Raw genomic sequence first — 19,378 nt, forward strand, 5'->3', positions numbered from 1 at the left:
ATCAAGATGACAACCCTTCAGATAAGGTGGCTTTAGTCCACACACATGAATGCCCTGCTCGCGAGTGTGGAAGAGAATTTTATCTGCAGCCAGAGGGGTTTTTTTTTTGTGAGAGCGACGCACAGATAATGATAACTACTGGGTGTATATCAAACATGATTATGAAATACAGCTTCCCTTCCTTAAGGAGCACAGGGACTCAGCGCATTTGAATACCATGAATGACAGTCACAATGCCAAAGCGAATGACTCACTGTTCTTAGTAATGTTAACAAGCGTCCTTTGGTTGTTTTTTGGTTGGATATTCTAGGTATTCTTATTATTCTATGTATTGTATTAATTTTGCCTGACACATGTAATCTTCCACACACTCACTCTCTGTCAATTTATCTATGTCACTCTCTCTATCTTTCTCTGTATCTCTCTCTCTCTCTCAGCCTCTCTCTCTCTCTGACAGCACCTTAACACCCTAGCTTACTCCTTGGAGACAGGGGTCAGAGAGCAACTCCTTCCATCAGAGGGTCCACCCTGTCCTCCACCCCTGACCCCACCTCATCCTGAGAGAGCTCACACCTTTCCTCCTGGGCTCGTGGGCCCCGCTGAGACAGAGGTGTTTCGCGGCTCCGGAAGGGTAAATAAATGCGACGTGTGATATGTTTGCCCAGATGGGAGCCGCCTCGTTCCAGCGCCTATCAAACATGGACACCTCCACGCATGTATTCCTTCTTTCTCACCACACATGCTTCCACCTCCACCACTACCTCCACCACTCCATGTGAACTCATCGCTGTGCCTCGGAGATGAGACGGGATGCAAACAGTCAAACATCACATGAGCGGAAAATTCTTTGCAATTTCATGGGCTGTTTTGTGCAGTGGAAATGGACTTAGACGGTAAAACGACCTGTTAGTGCCGGTCTGCAAATAGCCCTTGTCAAGCTCAATACCATTACTTAGGTAGCCCTATTGTAGGCTACATATATGTTATGGCAGTGATGATTACTATCATCTGTGCTCTAAAGCCATCAGAATTAAAAACAGAAAACTCTCCTACAAATATTCGAAAATCTGAGTTATTAGTCAGTGTTTCCACAGGCTATAAGAAATTATTTAAATATGGCAATGTGACATTAAACACTTGACTGCAAGGGCTCTCAATAAGAGCCATACTGGACATACAGTACAATATTTACATTAGTATGAAAATCATTAAGTGTTCCTCCGTTGCCAGGATATAGTGGTTTTACTATCTGTTGTAATAATGTATACAATATAAAGATGTCATATAGCCCTTGAGTACACTGTTAGGTACACTGAATATGACCTCCTTTTATTAGAACCAGGAAAGAAGCTTTTTATCATGGCCATAATTAAGGAACACTGTGTCTGTTACCCTATATTAACCCATTAATGACCTAATGTTTTATGGCATATACCAGTAAATAAATATAATGTGTAAGAGAAGCTGTCACTTGGTGGGTGATGAATTGTTCAGATATGTGAAGCAGAAGGAAACTCCCAGTCATCCACCAGCTGTAACCACTGCTTAACCCCCAACTCTCCTGAGCCAAACCAGGGCCTCTGAAATCAGTGTGAATAGCTATGCATGCCATCCACCAAACAGGCCGCCCAACGCTCCTTGTTTTTTTCGCGGCCGCAGACCAGAGAATTTTTTGCGAATGAAAAATTGAAAATTACAGTCGTGATTACAGGCTCCCTGGAAACTCTCTGTAAGGAGAGCTGCGCGCATCGCCCGCACTTGCCGTGTCAAAGTGACAAGAGTTTGGGGAAAGAATGAGTGGTTTTGTTTTTTCTCTATACCTCTTGGTGGTGTTAAAAAAAGAGATATCGGTTTCACGTCAGACACGTGCGTTTCCCACACAGTACCACAAGCATCTCACACACACACACACACACACACACACAAACACACACACACACACACACACACACACACACACACACACACACACACACACACACACAAACCAGCACAATGAAAAATTATACTTAATGGTTTTCTGTGGCTCACTGCAGACACCCTTGCACTGTCTCCTGTTGCTTCAGAGGTAGTGTGCATAGAAATACCTGTATATATCTTCAGATACAAATACCTAGCCTAGTACAAATGTTCAATTTGCATGTTAGATGAGACTGTTGAACAGAGGATAAAAATATATCGATCATGAAACACCTTCCATCTGTTGTTTGAACAGAAGAGAACCAACCTACTTGTAGCATTCACATGATAGGACTGATACAAATTCCTCTGTGAATAGTAAACTTATGAGAACACTGTATATTCACTAAGCTGTTCTACATTCAACAATCTGAATGCCACCTGCATGGCTCTCTTCATTTCATCCACTATCAATCTTGTTTAAATCATGCATATGCATCATGTATGAATGTATGTTTTATCCTGACGCATGTATGAACTTGTATCTGCTTGCTGACTTCTGATTCTCTCTGATTCTCTTCTCCTCCCTTCCCTTCAGTAACGCTCAACCCCCTTTCTATTTCTCTCCCTGGCCCACCCCAGTCTTATGGGACCCCCTTATAAACTGAGTTTCTTCCTGTTCCTCAGCACTTACTGTAAGGGTTTCAGGCTCTGGGCTCTGTATAGCTCCTTGAGACAAATTGTCAATTGTTAATGGCGCCATATAAATAAAACCGAATGGAATTGAATTGAATCCTGTGGCCGCTACAGTTTCTGTAGCCATCATCACCAAACACAAACAGCCTGTTGCCATTATCCTTCAGCTGGATCTGTCCATGAACCTACCGCTGGAGCCAAGACACTGATGTTAACCCAGACTGACTAGGCAAAGGAAACAACCATGATTGAAAGAAACAACAGGCTTCACTGTTTGTCTGAGGACAACTACAAGTGCTGAGAATCAGCCCGAGTCCAGTGTTCTTTCATCATTACCAGCACCTTTCTAAAGGTTGGAGGGAAAAGGAAATGATGGTCATTGACACCTTCAAATATATCTATAAGCCTACTCCTCCACCACATGTAACTATTTCTGTAACCATATTAGCAGAGAACATTCAAGTTAATTAATATTTTAAGGAAACCATGAAGGGATTTGATTTAAGGCTTGAGCTGCGTTTAGTACCTAATAAGATACTGGCTCTCTCCACTCAAACACATTTTTTAATCAGTCCTGAATCACATTATACTGCTTGTCACAACAAAATCGAGAAAGATAATCATTAAATTTATAATCCATAGAAAATGGAAAAGATAGGCACAGCACAGGCATTCTCACAACAATATAATTCCAAAAATGCTCACCCCATAATGAACCGATGCCAGTAATAGAGCATAACAGTCTGATAGAATTTACATACTGTCCTTCAAATAATCACAATCGAAGAATCACAACCATAACCATCCGAGTACTGCTGAACAAGAGATGTGCAATGTTGAGGACTTTATTTTCTACCATGCCACACAACATCAAGTGGCATTTAACTTTTCCATGTGCTCAGAGGGATTGTCACACGGGGAGGGTGCCCCAGTAGAAAGCACAAGACTCCAACCCCCCAAAAGAGGTCACTCCAAGCATGGAGAAAGCGATTTTTGAATTACCGGAATCAGATGACCATAATGGCTTTTGAAAGAGTAATTTTGCATGTGAGTTTTGCTCCATGGAGGACCTGGGACAACCAGCCACGGAGGCTGACACTGCCTGAGCCACAGTGCACCATGGAAGAAACTGATGGTTGGGGGCACGAGCCACAATGCGGCTTTCACTCCGTTTCATCGGAATGGACTAAAAGTTAATTTTCTCATGGCTCTATACTGTCACGATCGATGACTTGTAAGGAGGCTTTGGCCGCTGGTGTTGGCCAGGCTTCAGTCTCAACTCAAGTGAAGCTGCTGAAATTGTCACTGAGCCGTTCTCTCATTCTCTCACACACAGGGAAAACACAACACTCATCCTCTTACTTGAGAGAAATCATCCCAGAAAGTAGGCTAAGCTATTCAGAGAGAGAGAAAAATATCCTCAAATCCGACAATTCTGTCAAAAAGAAGATATCATTTTTCAAAACGCGTTTCTTTAAGATCTCCGAGATGTCTGTTTGAGTTGGCATCACAGACTTTGTTATCTTAAGTGCGGGGGCTTTTATTGCTCACCGTCATAAAATGCATCGCCCTGATTGTCAGCATCAGCCTATCCGATCTGGGCAATTTCACTCTAGTTCCTCTCTGATAGATGACATACATAGGAAGGATTCCTGTTAATGCACAAGTAAAAAAAGTCTACACAAGGTCTCAACAAACACACGAGACACCTCATACCCACAGATAACATCGTGTGTAGTACGATCTATTTACCGAAAAGCCTAACGACAGAGCAAAGGTAAGTACACCAATAAATGAGATGGCTTGTCTGCAGAGTATAGCTTTCAACAGTTTGACAGGATGTAATTTGGGATAGAAAGATCTCACACTTGAACGCATGAAAATACGCATTCAATAGCCTACGCATCAAAGTAATACATTTTAGATACATTAACCTCACGCCTATAAATCAAGGTAATGCAAAGCAAAGATTTAGACTGCACAAAAAATTATTCTAAGTGATCTAAATGAGGTGGCGACTAAACACAGTTGCACAAGCAAGAGGAATTGTCAACAGGTAAACGAATGTGGAACAGAGGACCAGGGACAAAAATATTTGTATAGCACATTTACATGTCATTTCATTACATGTCATCTTGAATTTCCCCTGGGGATCAATAAAGTATCTATCTATCTATCTATCTATCTATTTGCAGGTTTATCCCACGACGTTATAAACTACTTAACATTTCACATGTCATTTGTATTATGTAAATACATTTCAGAGTTAATCACAACATACTTCATTCATAAACAACACTAAATACATCGAGTGTGTGGTTTCCATGCATTAAAAACTTGGTAAATTGTCATACTTTTTACTCAGTATTAGTCAGGATATTAGCTTAAATGCCATTCCTCCAAAAACGCCTTGACACGGCACACAACGGTTCTTTTATAATTAAAAGAATTGTAGCCTAGCCCACAAGATCTTTATAGAATCTAATATCTTGTAAAGAACAGTGTCATTATACATGATTGAAGTACAGCGAACCTGTTATTAATAACATGGCTTTTGATTAATAAAATGGACTTACTTGTGGTCTAAAACGCAGGAGATGCCAGGACCGCGTTGGGCCACCGTGGGCTTTCATATTAGGTTACCTCGGAACTTTGAAACGGATCAAAGACATTTTGGCAGTAGTTAAAGCCAGGATACGCACAAACCGAGCGTGCCTGTGAACGACAGGTTGTGTGCGTCTCGGTCTGACTTGAGCGTTATTTTGTGGATTGCCCGCGTTTGAGTCAGGGCAAACTGGGTGTTTGGAGTGTTTTCAACTGCGCCATCTTGTGGAAAAGCCATTGGTAACTAACGTCTCCGTCTGACATATCGCATTTTCAGTATAAAAAATGGCAAATTTACGGGGTATGTGGAGGCACGACGCCACATTTAGTACAATGCCCAAGGGAAGATCAACGGAGAGATGGGGCATCGGTAGGCCTACCTTCAGGAATTTAATTGACAATTTGAATTCAGGAATTGAATTGACTTTCAGTTACAATTGAGACCACCATGAGTTGTCCACTGTAAGTAGATAGGCCTTCGCTTCGCTTCGTGGACCTGGCAAGCGTTTTCCTCCCCCTAGCGTCTGATTCTGATAGGCTAGGGTTTGCTCCTGGGTGTTAGAATTTTTCCTGTGACAGTAGCCTTATTTCTTATGAATATGCCTACATTTAGCTTGTTGACATTTGTTTAATATAGGCTACTATTTATAGCAAATAGGCTGTGTGAGCTATAAACATCAAAGAAATAGCCGTCTGTTGTTTGAGGTAGGGACAGGTTATCCGACTCAATTCAGATTGCCACTATGAAACTTTACATAGACACCTGTGTTTTAAACATGAGAGAATTGGAGAAGTAGAGGACAACACCGAATAAGCTAGTCTCACAGAGAAAAGCCTTGAGCAAGTGTACAATTTTGGTTATAGGATATAGCCAAGTTCAGCTATTTATTTCGGATTTCAAAACATGAAACTTCGCCCCCGCCCCTTAATGGTAGCTATACCAGATTCAAACACTCGGAGGATAAACACACTTCCTGGTATTTTGGATAGGTTATGCAGAGACTGTTGCTTGTGTTGCGATCTGCGGTATCTGACTGAAGCATTGATAATATCAGCAGTAATAATAAAACAGTAAATATTAACTAGACCTTAGATTGACTTTAGGTAGAAGATGGTCATGGTTATTTGTTGTGCGTAAACGTGTTCGCCGGTTAGGTTTCCTATTCAGTTACACGCGTATGTCAAAAAGAAGCAGCTCAGGGATTAGGTTAGCTGTGTGTGTTCACACAAAATGATGTCTAAATTACCGGGATCTACGGGAATATCACTTCTGGGTGACAAATCACTGGAATTTTATCGAGATCCAATAACTTTCTGCGAACGTCGCATTGAGAAGCATGGCAGCCGAATCTTTCAAGCAAGACTGCTCAACAAGTCAACATCTTTCGTGTGCTCGGTTCAGGGAATGAAAGAACTTCTTTGCGGTAGGTTGTGCTCATTCAGAGGTTACAAAGTTTGTTTGAGCAGTAGCAGGTTCTTGTGTATACATGTGGTTTCATGTTGATGTTGGTTTCATGTTTGATGTTGCGTTGTTAGATAGGCTAGCTTGCCGTGTTAATTCAGCGCAGCTACAATGTTTTTTAGTCTGATACTAATAACTCGTGTGAATATTTCAATGTCTTATATAGACTATCTATTTATGTCTATTTATGTTGTTGATTAAAAACAAGTGTAACAAGTAGTCTATAAATATGTGATTACATCTGTTGCATTGCTGTTTCAGATTGATTATGTGCCTATTAGCCTATGCATGGTTTATTAAAGTGGGACTTCACTGTTCCTCGCTGGATTAGAGACTATGTCAGGCTTTATTGTCACGAGACAGAAAACCCATGACCTACTGCCTGGGCATGGGTTTGAGGCTTTGCAAATTAATTGACCCCCCACATACCCTCTATAAAATAACCAAATATTCAGTTCAGGCTACAAAGGAAGAAGTAGTCAGTGCTTTGAATATGTAAAATTTTCTAGCACAGAGGAACTTCATCTATTAAGAAGATCATAACTTCCTCTCTTTCTCAGACATCCTCTTGTGTTGGTGTGGATATGGAAAGTCACTCCTGCAGATGAGCTGAGATGAGGGATCACCTTGGGTCCGCAGATGTGTAGATGTTGTGTTGCAAGACTATGCTTGCCTTCTGTTGTAAAATCTACACATTCTTTCTCAAGTTCAGTAAATGTTGTCATTCCAGTCAGGTTCTCTGCACTGTAAATGGGAAGCTGTGGCTCAGACCAAACTATAAACAATCCCAGCAAATCAACACGGTTCTTTTCAGTAGCACAGAGGGGAGGGGTGTCATTTGATTGGCTGTTGAACATAAATAAAATCAACAACATTTCACCAAGACTGGACTCAAGGCTGAGTCTTGAAGTAGTGGCATGGTCACCCTCCTTGTATGACAGAAAGCTGAGAAAAGATGGAGACAAGATGAGAGCAGGAAACAAAGTTTAGGTTAGGATATGATAGTTTAGATCAAGATCTAACAGTTTGTCTTATGTTTTTCAACCAGATAAATCATCTGTGTTCCTGAAAGACCCCACTGATGTCATGACTTACATGTATGGAGACAACATTGTTACGACCAATGGTGAGATAATAAAGCTCTTTTTCCAGCCATAGTCTACCCAAAATGTTATTACCAGGGCAACATCTGTTACAGGAAATGATATGACTTTCTGTGATGAGGATACTTTTACAGACAAGATTGGCTATCACACTGAAGCTTTTTCTGTAGCATGGGTTCTCACCAGAGTTTACACAAGTATAAAAAGCACAAGTACTAAATCCTACATTATAAACATTATCTGCATATTTACTTCTAGATATTATTACATAACTGGGATATGGAAACCTGTTGGCCCAGGAAGATGATTTAACTTTCCACATGTGGTTGGCTGTTGCAACAAGGAAATTGCATTATTCTTGTACCACCTGTTTAATATCTGTAAAGGTGCTCTTGACGACTGCCCCAACAAAAAGATATAAAAGCAGTTCAGCTTTTTAAGCATATATGCCATATACTCTAGGCCTAAAATGAGGTTCTGCCCTCTTTAAATAGATTTTTTTGCCCTGTCAGGTTATTATGCCCAGACTTAGGGGAGAGTTTCCTCAGAGCACCGAGAGACAGTGTTTCATGTTACCACTAGAGGGGGGTATCACACAGGCAATAGAGTCAGAGCCTGCTATAGCAAGCTCTCAACATTTCATAGTCTGTCACCCAGGAATAAAACCATCACATCTATAACATCACTGTCTGAGGAAAAAATGTGATACCATCATTCATATTGCTCAAACCACAAACTCAATTATGACCGAATCTTTTATTAACCCAGAATTTTCCACGGGGCCGCAATCTATCAATCAGTTTATCTGGCCGGTTCATGAGCGGGTTGTTAATTATCTCTTTAATCTCTGCCACTCACTCAGGGGAAGAAGCCAGTCTGCTTCGGCTGTCTCTCATGAATCTGTTCACGGGGAAGTGCCTGGCTTCCAGCTCTGATTACATTAAAAGGTAATGAACGTGCCACCTCGTCAGGCCACCAGACCATTTGTGGGCCCAGAGGGCCAAACAACAAGCTCAGCTCATCAACAAGAGACGGCTTACCTAATGCCTAAAGAAGTAATCAGCAGTGTTATTGTCTGTGTGAATGCAACACACAAAATGAAATGCCTTAAGACAAGACATAAGGAACATCATATATATTTCCGTGCATGTTTGAAAATCCTGTTATGTGCAGATAACTCTTTACCCAGGCTTGCATGCTCAAAAGACAAAATCACAGCGAATAAGCAGATTATCTTGTTCACAGTTCAGGCCTGCAATATCAGGCCTGTAGAACATGGCAAACTAGTGAGGAGTACACAGAAGGTCCACCTCACTATTGTCAAGTTTATACTTAAAGACTCGCCAGACATTGTTAGTATTTGCAATTGCCTTATGCATTATATGTAAGTGTATATGCAATACACAATACTAAATACAAAATAGTGCACCCATACAATATAACCTATTTGGAAGCCTAATGGGCTGTGGGAATTACGTTAAAGAGATGACTACCAGAACAGCGTGTGTCTTTGTTGAAGGATAAACCCTTAGTAGCACAGGCGTGTAGAGTGATATGTTCTTTCTATATGTATGTCCTACTGATGAGTAAACATGATGTCATGGCTGTACCTAGTGGCCTAATGAATCCTCCCTGTTCTTGTCTAATGGGGGTCAATGCATTCTTATAACATCACTGCTGGCCTTATTAATCATGGCTTAACTAAGGCTGTCAATCAGAGGGAAGCCATACGTTGAATCATTTCCTTAAATTGGCTTGAATGGAATGAACAGCTTCTCTGCTTCCAGGTTTATTCTTCTTTAATAAGGGGTGCTGCAGTCTTACACCATGTTTTGATAAGGGGTACTGTAATATTACAGTAAGCGAAACTGGCAAGATACGTCATGTTCCGCAGCCATTGTACTAGACAAAAATGTTCTCTGCGGTAACACTGACATCTGTGCTAATCCCCATGTGAGTTTGCAGTGTGTGTGTGTGTGTGTGTGTGTGTGTGTGTGTGTGTGTGTGTGTGTGTGTGTGTGTATGTGTATGTGTGTGTGTGGAGACTGAGACATAATCAGGTGTTATGTAAAGGCTGCTTGTCTGTTTGTTTTTCCGGTGCAGTGTTTGTGAACGCAGCCTGAAGGACCTTTCCTCAAGGTGAGAGCTGGAGGGTGGATCACTGCTGAACATGCGGTTTCACGCTCACCATTATAAACTCGATACCTGTGATACGTTATCAGAATCTTGTATTTTAGGAGCTGGCGAGGTTTCAGATGGAATCGGCCAAACAGTGGTGATGTGTTTACAAAAGCAATGTATCAAACAAATCTATTTTACTGTGTTTTAGGTAACAGAGCAAGCAGAAAAAATAATTATTGTCTTTAAAGAAATAGAACAATCAATAATAAGTGTATAGTAAATAATAAGACACCTAACAGAAAAAGTTTCTCTAAGTTTGATGTTCTCTAAATACTCCAAATCACCATCATAACAGTGGTAGTGGTATAGGCCAGTGGGTTTCAAAGTAGGGGTCTGCAACCCATAGCCTGGGCGTCCACAAAATAATTTGCTTTAAGTTATAAAGTTGTATTTTATCATTTAAAAAATCATATCTACAGATGATGACCTTTTGCACCAATGACACAAACATATTGTGTCTGTGCTCCTACATACATTAATATTTAACTGTGGTATGATTATGACAAATCACGTCAGTCTGTTATGAATCATTTGAATCACTCACTCAGGTCATGATGAACCATTCAAACTGCTGCTTGGCTTGGCTTATTTGCTAGTTAGCTAGAGTATGAACATGGAGAAATGTTTAAGTCAGTCCACATCGTCAAGTGATGCAAAATCCAAAGTTGACAAAAAACATGTTACCGGTACACATCTGCCAGAAAAACACAAAATTGTGAACCAAGTTACCAAGTTACACACCTTCCAGTAAACACAGGATTGCAAGCCTGGCCACAACGCCAGAGAATACAAATGACATCTTAGTGTACAAATGGTAGTAAAGATATGCTTAATAATTGGTTATAATTATGAGGAAACTTTCTTGGCACCAACAAGTTTGAGAACCCCTGGTATCGGCAGCTCATGTGCTGTATGTGGTGTGCTTCAGTGCAGAGCCCCAGTCAGTCTACCCCATATTCAAGAGGCTGGGCTCGGAGCTGGTGCTGGGCCTGTTCCTGAATGTCAAGGCGGAGGAGACGCCTGAAGTGTTCGAGGAGATCACTCATCTCTGCACCCTTCACTGGCACGGTGAGTGAGTGTGTGTGTGTGTGTGTGTGTAAGCGAGTGAAAGAGTGAGCTAATGAGTGTGTGTATGTGTAAGTGGGTGAGTGACAAAGTGAGTGAGTGTGTTTATTATGTGCTGTGTGACTGAGTGAATGAGTCAGCCAGCCTCAGCTGGGTCAGAGTGTCCAGTCCCACATAAAAGAGCTTACCTACACCACAGGATTAGAGGACGGCACAGCCTGCCCACCTGAATGATAACCACTCTAGTGCCCGTAGCCTATCACCTATCATACCTGTGTAAGTACTGGATAGTTACGCACACGACAGCTACTGCAACAGACCAGGGGACGCTTAGGGATGATGATGAGACATGAAACATGAAATCTTTGTGAAAATGTAAATTATTATGACTGCCGCTAGCAAAGCGGTCATATAATGATTGTCAAAGTTTTTTTTTCTTTTTTCCATCATCTACTTCCTGAATTTTTGGTCAACGATACCCGGGACACCGAAATACCGGGACACATGAAATTTGGTGGGTATGTAGCCCCACTAGACTTTTACGGAAAAAATTTGTTTCGTCCCCGGGGGCCACACCCCCCCGTGCTGGGCCCCCCGAACCGCAAAAAAAAACAGTTTTTCCTAAATAACTACCTGAACCGTGGCACTGAGGATGAAGAATCTTTTATGGTATGTTGGTCTCAAGGGCCCACATCAACCTGGCCCATAATCACTCATTTGTGATTTGCACCCCCCCCCCGGTAAAAAATGAAAATGCAATATCATTCTGCTTTAATCGCCCCTATCTTCAGTTAAGATGTTAAGATGTTCAGAACTGCACCAAAATTTATGTTTTATGTGTATGATTGACCTGGCATTCTCTGGGGGTATGCGAAGTTTCGTAGAATTTCATCCATCCTATCGGTATTAGAACAGCCGATACATAATTACAAATTCAGTAGGATTAAAAGAAAGCCAAAAAAAATATTCATCATCATCATCATGGCTGCATTTCCAGTATTGGCGATAAGTAGTCGTTTGTCCACTAGATGGTGCATCGTTGCAGTGAGACGTAATTTTGTTGGAAGTTAAAAGTGGGTTGGAAAAACAATGGACGCTTCCTACAAGGACTGTAGTTTACCGCAGAGAACACCCGATGCGCAATGGACGCACTGTGTTATTCACAGGGAAGCGCTCGTGTCAAGGCAGCTTAGTTAGTCCCGACCTACATGAGATTTTGAACGTTGTTGTGAGAGTGGTGAATTTCATCAAAAAAAAGCGTGCATCTATTCTTCGCACTTTGCGAAGAGATAGTAGCTGACCAAAAGGCTGTACTGTTTCACAGCAAGGCAAGGTGGCTTTCCCGAGGTAAAGTGCTGTCGCGCGTGTTTGAGCTCGCCTCTTCTTGGAGGAAAAGCGCATGTTTGAATCTGCAAGCACGTTCACTAATGAACATTTTTTGACGAAGCTGGCCTATCTTAGCGATATATTTGATATATCTTAGCGATACATTTGAGTTAAATGTCCAGTTACAAGGCTAAGACAAGCACCTACCTCACCTAGCAAATAAGATTACTGCATTCACCAAAAACTTGAGTATGGGACAGGCTACCGATCGCGACAATATTATTTCTGAGCTTAAATCGCTGAAACGCCTGATTGGGAGGCACTCTTGTGATCCCATGTATTAAACAGTAGGCCTACATCACATCCAAAGTTTATTTCAAAAATATTTCCCAACCAGCAGTGCTCAGTATGACTGGATTATGGATCCATTTAATGCAGCATGTTGGTATTTCATTGAATATATTGTACAATGCTGTAAAATGGCCTATACTTCCTAATATGTTGCTGGAAAACAGAAATATGTGTGATGTATTTATTTATTATTATATCTGCAGCACCAGCTGATTTTAACTCTGTTGAAGAGGATATATTTAGAACTTGTCATTATTTCAATAAATTTGACAATTTTAAGCTTGACCTACCACTTTCTTAGAGCGATGAGGGACAGGTGCATGGGGCTCGAGAATGCCCCCTTGATCAAAGTGGGGAATGAAAGAAAAAGTTTGAGAACCACTGATCTAGTTTGTTAACTACCACAGTCACGAGTTGGGTCGCGATAGTCTGTCATTTTTAAAAAGTGGGTCCCCAGAAAAAAAGTTTGAGAAACACTGGGTTATACCAAGCAAAATGATAGCAGCACTGTAATTGTATCTTTCGACTGTCATTTGTTGCACGTGCTACAAAAATCATTCTGTGCAATGGAAGATTTACCAACGTTACACCGGTCTGATACAGTTTTGCCTATACATGCGTGAGACTGAGACGCCTGTTTATTTGTTTTAAGTGCGTGCAGGGTGTGAGAGGGGAATCGATGTGCTTTGATTCCAGCTTGGTAGTTGTAGTCTGTGAAATTAAAAAGCACGTGTGTGTGAATTATCCAAACAATGACACCTTCATTTCATTATGGCTGCTTTAGCAACACACCTTAAGCTACGGTGTAGTGGGTCCCATTTAGAAGTGGCTACTTCACGGTGACTCATGGAGCTGGGAATTTTATTCCACGATATGGCAATTTAAGTCCGCTTGATACTGTAAGGCGAAGCCATTGGCCAAAGGAGATTTTATTTGTGTGCCAGATTGACAATTTATGTTGTCTTATAAGCCTACCTGTAGCTTAGGGAAGGAAAATTAGGATCTAGTTTGTTAGTTACAGTTTTTTCATAATCCCTGATGCATTTTTTGCCTATGGATATCTCAATCGAAAATTAAACAATATCGGGTGCCTATGGACTATAGATCTGATCTGCCCGCTATTTATTTTTTGATTTCTTAAAAGATTGAGCTTGGTCTGGTGAAAGCCAGACTAGCCATGGACCTCAGTTACACAAACATGAATCAGCCTAGGCCTATATTTGCACGAACAATAACGGACAACAGCTCTTCAACTTTGGCCCGTTAAAATGTGTATGAACAGTCTAGCGACGCATTTCATCAAGGCCATTTGGACATGTCAGTTATTTGCACCACTGGTTAGATGTAAAACAGCATTTCGTTTCAGACTACTGTTACTTAATTTGTGCATTAACAATAACGTTTCAGACTACTGTTACTTAATTTGTGCATTGACAATAAAGTATCACATGAACTAAAGATGACTAAAATCTTATGTAGAAGAAGAAACATTCACAAAAAATCCATCCATCCAAAAAAATGACCTTTGTTTTTGATAGCTGTTGAAAACGGCATGGAACTGACAGAGATGTTTTTGTTTATAAGCAAATAAATAAATAAATAACATTATGCTGATACCTTTTGCTTTTCCCAAATACAATGTAGCCTACAGGTGTAAGTGACCTTTCATCAATCCAGTTGCAATGGATGAACTGTGATGAACTGCCCTACCTGTGATTGTTTAGAGATTTTAAAGGTTTTATAACAATGCTACATCTTCTTTGGCTATTCTACAATCTATTCACCTTTTCAGCACCAGTAGGCTATTTTCTGTGCAGCCGCGCACACACACTCAGGCATGCCAAACAAGCATACACAAAAGTTTCAAGAGTGGGGGATGGAGTAAAAGATGGAGACAAATTGAAGTGTGATTTATTTTCGCGGAACGGATGTACAGGACTGAGTGGCGGTCATATTTTGTACCGCTATGCGGTACATCTAGTTAAAAAGATGATGACGTGCTCATTGTAGGGGTCATCCAATTGAGTGCAACTACAGTCAATCCAGACAGTTCAGTTGGAATTAAAATTAAGAAATAGAAGAAGCATTTGCCTGTTGTTATTTCAATCCCCTGCACTGTCCCTCCACATAAGTGGCTATTTGGCAGTTGGCTATCTCCCTTTTCTGGTCAAAGTCCAGTATCTGTGTTGGTAATTCTAATGGCCATGGTAATGCGTATGGACTGAAACACAAGGACAGAGGTTGTGTTTCATGCACCTGTCTGTGGCAGTCGGACTCTCACGTTGCAGCCTGTGATCTAATGAGCAGGAATCGGACATTAGCACTGCGGTGGCTGTGCAGACAGGGCGGATGCGGCCGGTAATACAATCTGCTCTCATGCGGGCTCACGCGGGCTCAGCCCAGGCCTCTCTAGAGTTGTGGAGGAGATAAGCAGATGATATGACTGTCTGTCACTCCTTCCTCTCTCTCTCTCTCTCTCTCTCTTCCTCTTTCTCTCCCTCGCTCACTTAATTCAATTCAATTCAAGTGAGATTTATTGGCATGACAGATAGTTATAGCACTGGCAAAGCAGAACATTTAAACACATAGGTTTACATACAATATGCATCCGAGATACATCTCTCTCTCTCTCTCTCTCACACACACACACGCGAGGTTTACATACAGAATGCATAGCAAACAAGATATGGATCAACATATGCATCCGAGATACATCTCTCTTTCTCTCACACACACTCTCTCTCTCTCTCTCCCCTTCAAACAATCTCTGCTTTCCACAGGGATCATATCCGCTCCTGTGAACATTAAGGTGCCCCTGTGGTCCTCTGGCTTCAGCACGGCCCTGGAAGCCAGAGACAAGCTCATGGAGATCATCAAAGAGAAGCTGGAGCTGGAGCAAGAGGGGTGAGGAATGATTTGATCTGAACAGGAGGGAGAGAAAGAGAGCGAGAACGAGAGGTAGAGAGACAGACAGGCAGGCAGAGAGAGACAGATATAGAGGGCAGACAGAGGCAGGGCGAGGAAAGAATCCTATTATTAATCTGAGATACTCTGATATAGTCAGCTCGTCTGGCATAATGCCCTTCTTATTAGTTTATACACATGGGCCATAATCTACTTTAGGAAATGTACTGATCCTTGATGGAACAGGCAGACAATAAATACAAACAGTGCAATGGTTCATAGTGAAGGCTATAATGCAATAACCCTCTATTGGGACTTTGCTCCCTCAGGTGCAAGTCTTGGTCAAGAGTCCTATTGTTTACTGAATGGATGGCACTCATTAATATCTCTGTGATTATCTAATCATCCCTTTTCCAAATGTTTTAATTATGACCGCCGCGCAGCGAAGCGGCGGTCATATAGGTTTAGTCAGGTTTTTCTTTTTTTTGTCTTTTTCGCATGTCCAAATGTCCGTCAAGGATTCCCGGGACACTGTAAGACCAGGGTACATGAAACTTGGTGGGCATGTAACCCCACATGGATAGCATGGAACCTCCTGTTTTCGTTTTGATCTGTAGTCCCCCGCTGGACTGGACCCCCCAAAAGGAGGGTAGGGCAGACACAGTTTTCTGTGAATATCTCGAGAACCGTAGGGTTTAGGAGGACCATTTTTTTGAGTATGTTGATCTCAAAGGGCCATGTCAACCCATTCCATAACCACTCATTTCATGTATAGCGCCACCTAGTTAAACACAAAAAAGTAAAAATGAGATGTTGTAATCGCAGGTATCTGTGACCTAACATAGTCAAAACTTCACGAAATTGGAAGTGTAGGATCATTATGACACCCTCCGAATGCATGCCAAGTTTCGTGGACTTTCGTTCATGGGGGGCCACACAATAAATTAATTTATGTGTACATTTAGTGACCGTACACCAACAAGGATTCCCGGTACACTGAAAGACCGGGGTACACGAAACTTGGTGGGCATGTAACCCCACATGGATAGCATGGAACCATCGCTGTTTTTGATCTGTAGCCCCCCGCTGGACTGGACCCCCAAAAGGAGGGTAGGGCAGACACAGTTTTCTGTGAATATCTTGAGAACCGTAGGGCCTAGGATGACCAATTTTTTGCGTGATGTTTGCCTCCAGGGGTCATGTAACCCATTCCATATGCACACATAAAAAGATACACACGCGCACACACATACATTCACAGTAATCCCATGTGATGACACATACTCACACAGTAGACATATATACGCATGCATGCACATGCACACACACAGGCACATAAACAGGCAAACACACACATGCACGCACACACACCCACACACACATAAACATAAACCTGTACACGCACACATGCACACAATTCAAGAATTTCTCAGAATTATGAACAGGCAAGATGGGGGTGGGGTTGTATAAAATGTATATTACATGTGAAATCTATGAACTAATCATGTTTTGGTACTTGTTGTCTAGCAGATACCAGTGAGAATTGAGTGTGCATAATGCAATTCAGTGAGACAGTTAGAATTATATATGCCTTTCAGCGTGACTTATTTTTGTGGAAAAAATGTGCTGGACTGGGCGGCGGTCATATTTTGTACCGCTCTGCGGTACATCTAGTTAACATACACACAGTATGTGTGTTTGTCTCTGTGTGTGTACTGCTTTGCTTGTATGTATGTTACGTCTATCTATATTTCTGTCTATCTATATTTCTGTCTATCTATCTATCTGTCTATCTATATATATATATATATATAAGTATATTTACAGTTCTTATCTACTTACCCTTTTCATCTCTCCATGTCTCCCCCTGCAGGTTTGTGGGCTGTCTGCGGGCTCTCCCTCTGCCAGATGCCAGCTGTGCCTCTCAGCATCTGCTGCTGTTCATCTCGGCCCTCATCCCCAAAGCGCTGGCCTCACTGCTCACCTCCTTCACACTGGCCCTGTGTGGGCCCGGCCAGGTGACCGCTATCCTCTCCGCCAGCGATGCCATAGTCCATCTGGACACCGCCTACTGGTTTCATTAGCGCCAGAGCACGTGTTTCATCGGAGACAATTTGTTTTCTCACAGATCATATATATCAGTATTTATTATCGTAATGATTATAAAGTACAGAAGTGCAGTATTCCTCATTAAGGTTCATCATAGATCATCATTCCTCATTAAGGACGTACCACCATAGCAGTAGAATAAACCCTTTAGAATAAGCCCTGTGCTTAGTTAATGAACTCATTGGCATGTTGCTTTGGTCTCTTTCAGGAAGAGGTGCGTGAACGAGCCAGGCAAGATCCAAGGTACCTGGACCAGGTGCTGCTGGAGGTGCAGAGGCTGTGGCCTCCTTTCATTGGTGGAAGACGGATAGCGAGTCAGGTTTGTCCCCTGTGCTGTTCAAGATGGATTCCCATTACCAGTGCCCTTATATTGACTTAGTGTCAAAGTCTATATTTTTTTTGAATGAGAGCTTTTATTCATTCGACTACTGTAAGCCATGCTGAAATTAGCTTTTGACAGAGACAAATTACATAATGACTCGAGAGACTTGTTGTTTTCTCTCTTTCTCTCTCTCTCTGGCTGACTGACTCGCCCACGCTTGCATCCACCTCTCTGTTATTGGAGGAAAATCTTTGTTTTGATTCCCCGCTCCCCATAGCCCTTTCACTGACCTAATCCCTCTTTATGCAACGGCTCATGTGGGTCATTGATTCCCGGCTGATTGATTAACTTCCTCTTACTCGGTGCGCTGCTGCACCGTGGTGGAAAAAGTAGTGGCTAATGCTACCGCTGTGGCCATCTTTTTTGTTTTTGCCTGTGCAGGGGGCATCATACAAAGCCTTTGTAGAAGGTATTGGATTATTGCCATTCACCATAATGTACTGTTAATCCCTCTTGGTGTACCATAGTGTGTAGGATTGGAATCACACTGCATGTGTGTTAGCCATCAGTGTGCGTATTACAGTGATATCAAATAAAGTAATTTTAGCTCAAGACAGACTTGACTCACTAGTTCGTAGGCGTAGGCTATAGGTTTTCAACCAGCTTTCTGTTACTGTCAAAGCAGTGCAATTTGTATGACGTCACCTCCACATGTGAAGGAGAGACTTTCTCAGAGACAGTGAATTTAAAATAGATTCATTCAAATATGCACAAGCAATTTTGTAAACCTAAAGCCAGAACACCATAATGAAGTCATTACTGCCATCAAAAATAATGGATGCTGGTCTTTTTAATGCTGGCGGTTTTCTGTTTTGATTACACCCTCTACTTCACTCATCACACATCCACTCCCAATCACTCTTCCTGGCCACTGATGATTACCACTACAGTAGACCAGACCGTCCCGAGGGACCTGCTCCACTTACAGCCATTTTAAACACCCGTTAAAAAGCCTCGTGTTCAGACTTTGGGATCTAATACTTTCGGCTCAGCGTGGTGGGTGACCCAGGAAAAATCTAATTACAAGTGCTGTGATTAATCAGAGGCAACAGGTGAGAGGGCTGCGTATTTAATGAAAGAGTTCCTTATGGGTAGCAGTGCATGTGAGCTGCCAGAGTGATGGAGTGGGTTTGTAGAGAAGGGGGCATTAAAGGGTCTGAAGAGTTAGCCACAGCAAGCTGTGCGCAGTACACTTTTCATAGTCTTAGTGGTGATAGTTCTGTGATAGTTCTTAGAAGTGTTTTCTAAATGTTGAACGATCATGGGCCAAAAGTGCACACAGTGACACACAGTAAG

At 41.8% G+C, this 19,378-nt stretch overlaps 2 protein-coding genes across 5 annotated transcripts in view; one reads left to right on the top strand and one right to left on the bottom strand.

The window, feature by feature from the left end:
• Window positions 1-5,272, bottom strand: part of si:dkey-247m21.3 (5-hydroxytryptamine receptor 4) — a 29,283-nt gene extending 24,011 nt beyond the window's left edge. For both annotated transcript variants that reach the window (XM_048259208.1, XM_048259207.1), the window contains exon 1: window positions 5,172-5,272. The gene's annotated coding sequence lies outside the window, so the exon portion shown is untranslated. The remainder of the gene's footprint in view (window positions 1-5,171) is intronic.
• A 921-nt stretch (window positions 5,273-6,193) lies between these two features.
• Window positions 6,194-19,378, top strand: part of LOC125304680 (putative cytochrome P450 120) — a 47,657-nt gene continuing 34,472 nt past the window's right edge. Inside the window, exons 1-9 of one of the 3 annotated variants that reach the window (XM_048259139.1) lie at window positions 6,540-6,623; window positions 7,222-7,367; window positions 7,710-7,787; window positions 8,627-8,711; window positions 9,868-9,903; window positions 10,874-11,013; window positions 15,468-15,591; window positions 17,465-17,609; window positions 17,909-18,019. In XM_048259139.1, the coding sequence (XP_048115096.1) occupies window positions 7,301-7,367; window positions 7,710-7,787; window positions 8,627-8,711; window positions 9,868-9,903; window positions 10,874-11,013; window positions 15,468-15,591; window positions 17,465-17,609; window positions 17,909-18,019 (786 nt within the window). In that variant the 5' untranslated portion in view covers window positions 6,540-6,623; window positions 7,222-7,300. Of the gene's footprint in view, window positions 6,624-7,221; window positions 7,788-8,626; window positions 8,712-9,867; window positions 9,904-10,873; window positions 11,014-15,467; window positions 15,592-17,464; window positions 17,610-17,908; window positions 18,020-19,378 lie in introns of all 3 variants that reach the window. The other 2 variants (XM_048259138.1, XM_048259140.1) reach the window with 2 other exon arrangements.

This window comes from Alosa alosa, chromosome 12 (assembly GCF_017589495.1).
Source record: "Alosa alosa isolate M-15738 ecotype Scorff River chromosome 12, AALO_Geno_1.1, whole genome shotgun sequence".
In the NCBI taxonomy this organism is placed as follows: domain Eukaryota; kingdom Metazoa; phylum Chordata; class Actinopteri; order Clupeiformes; family Clupeidae; genus Alosa; species Alosa alosa.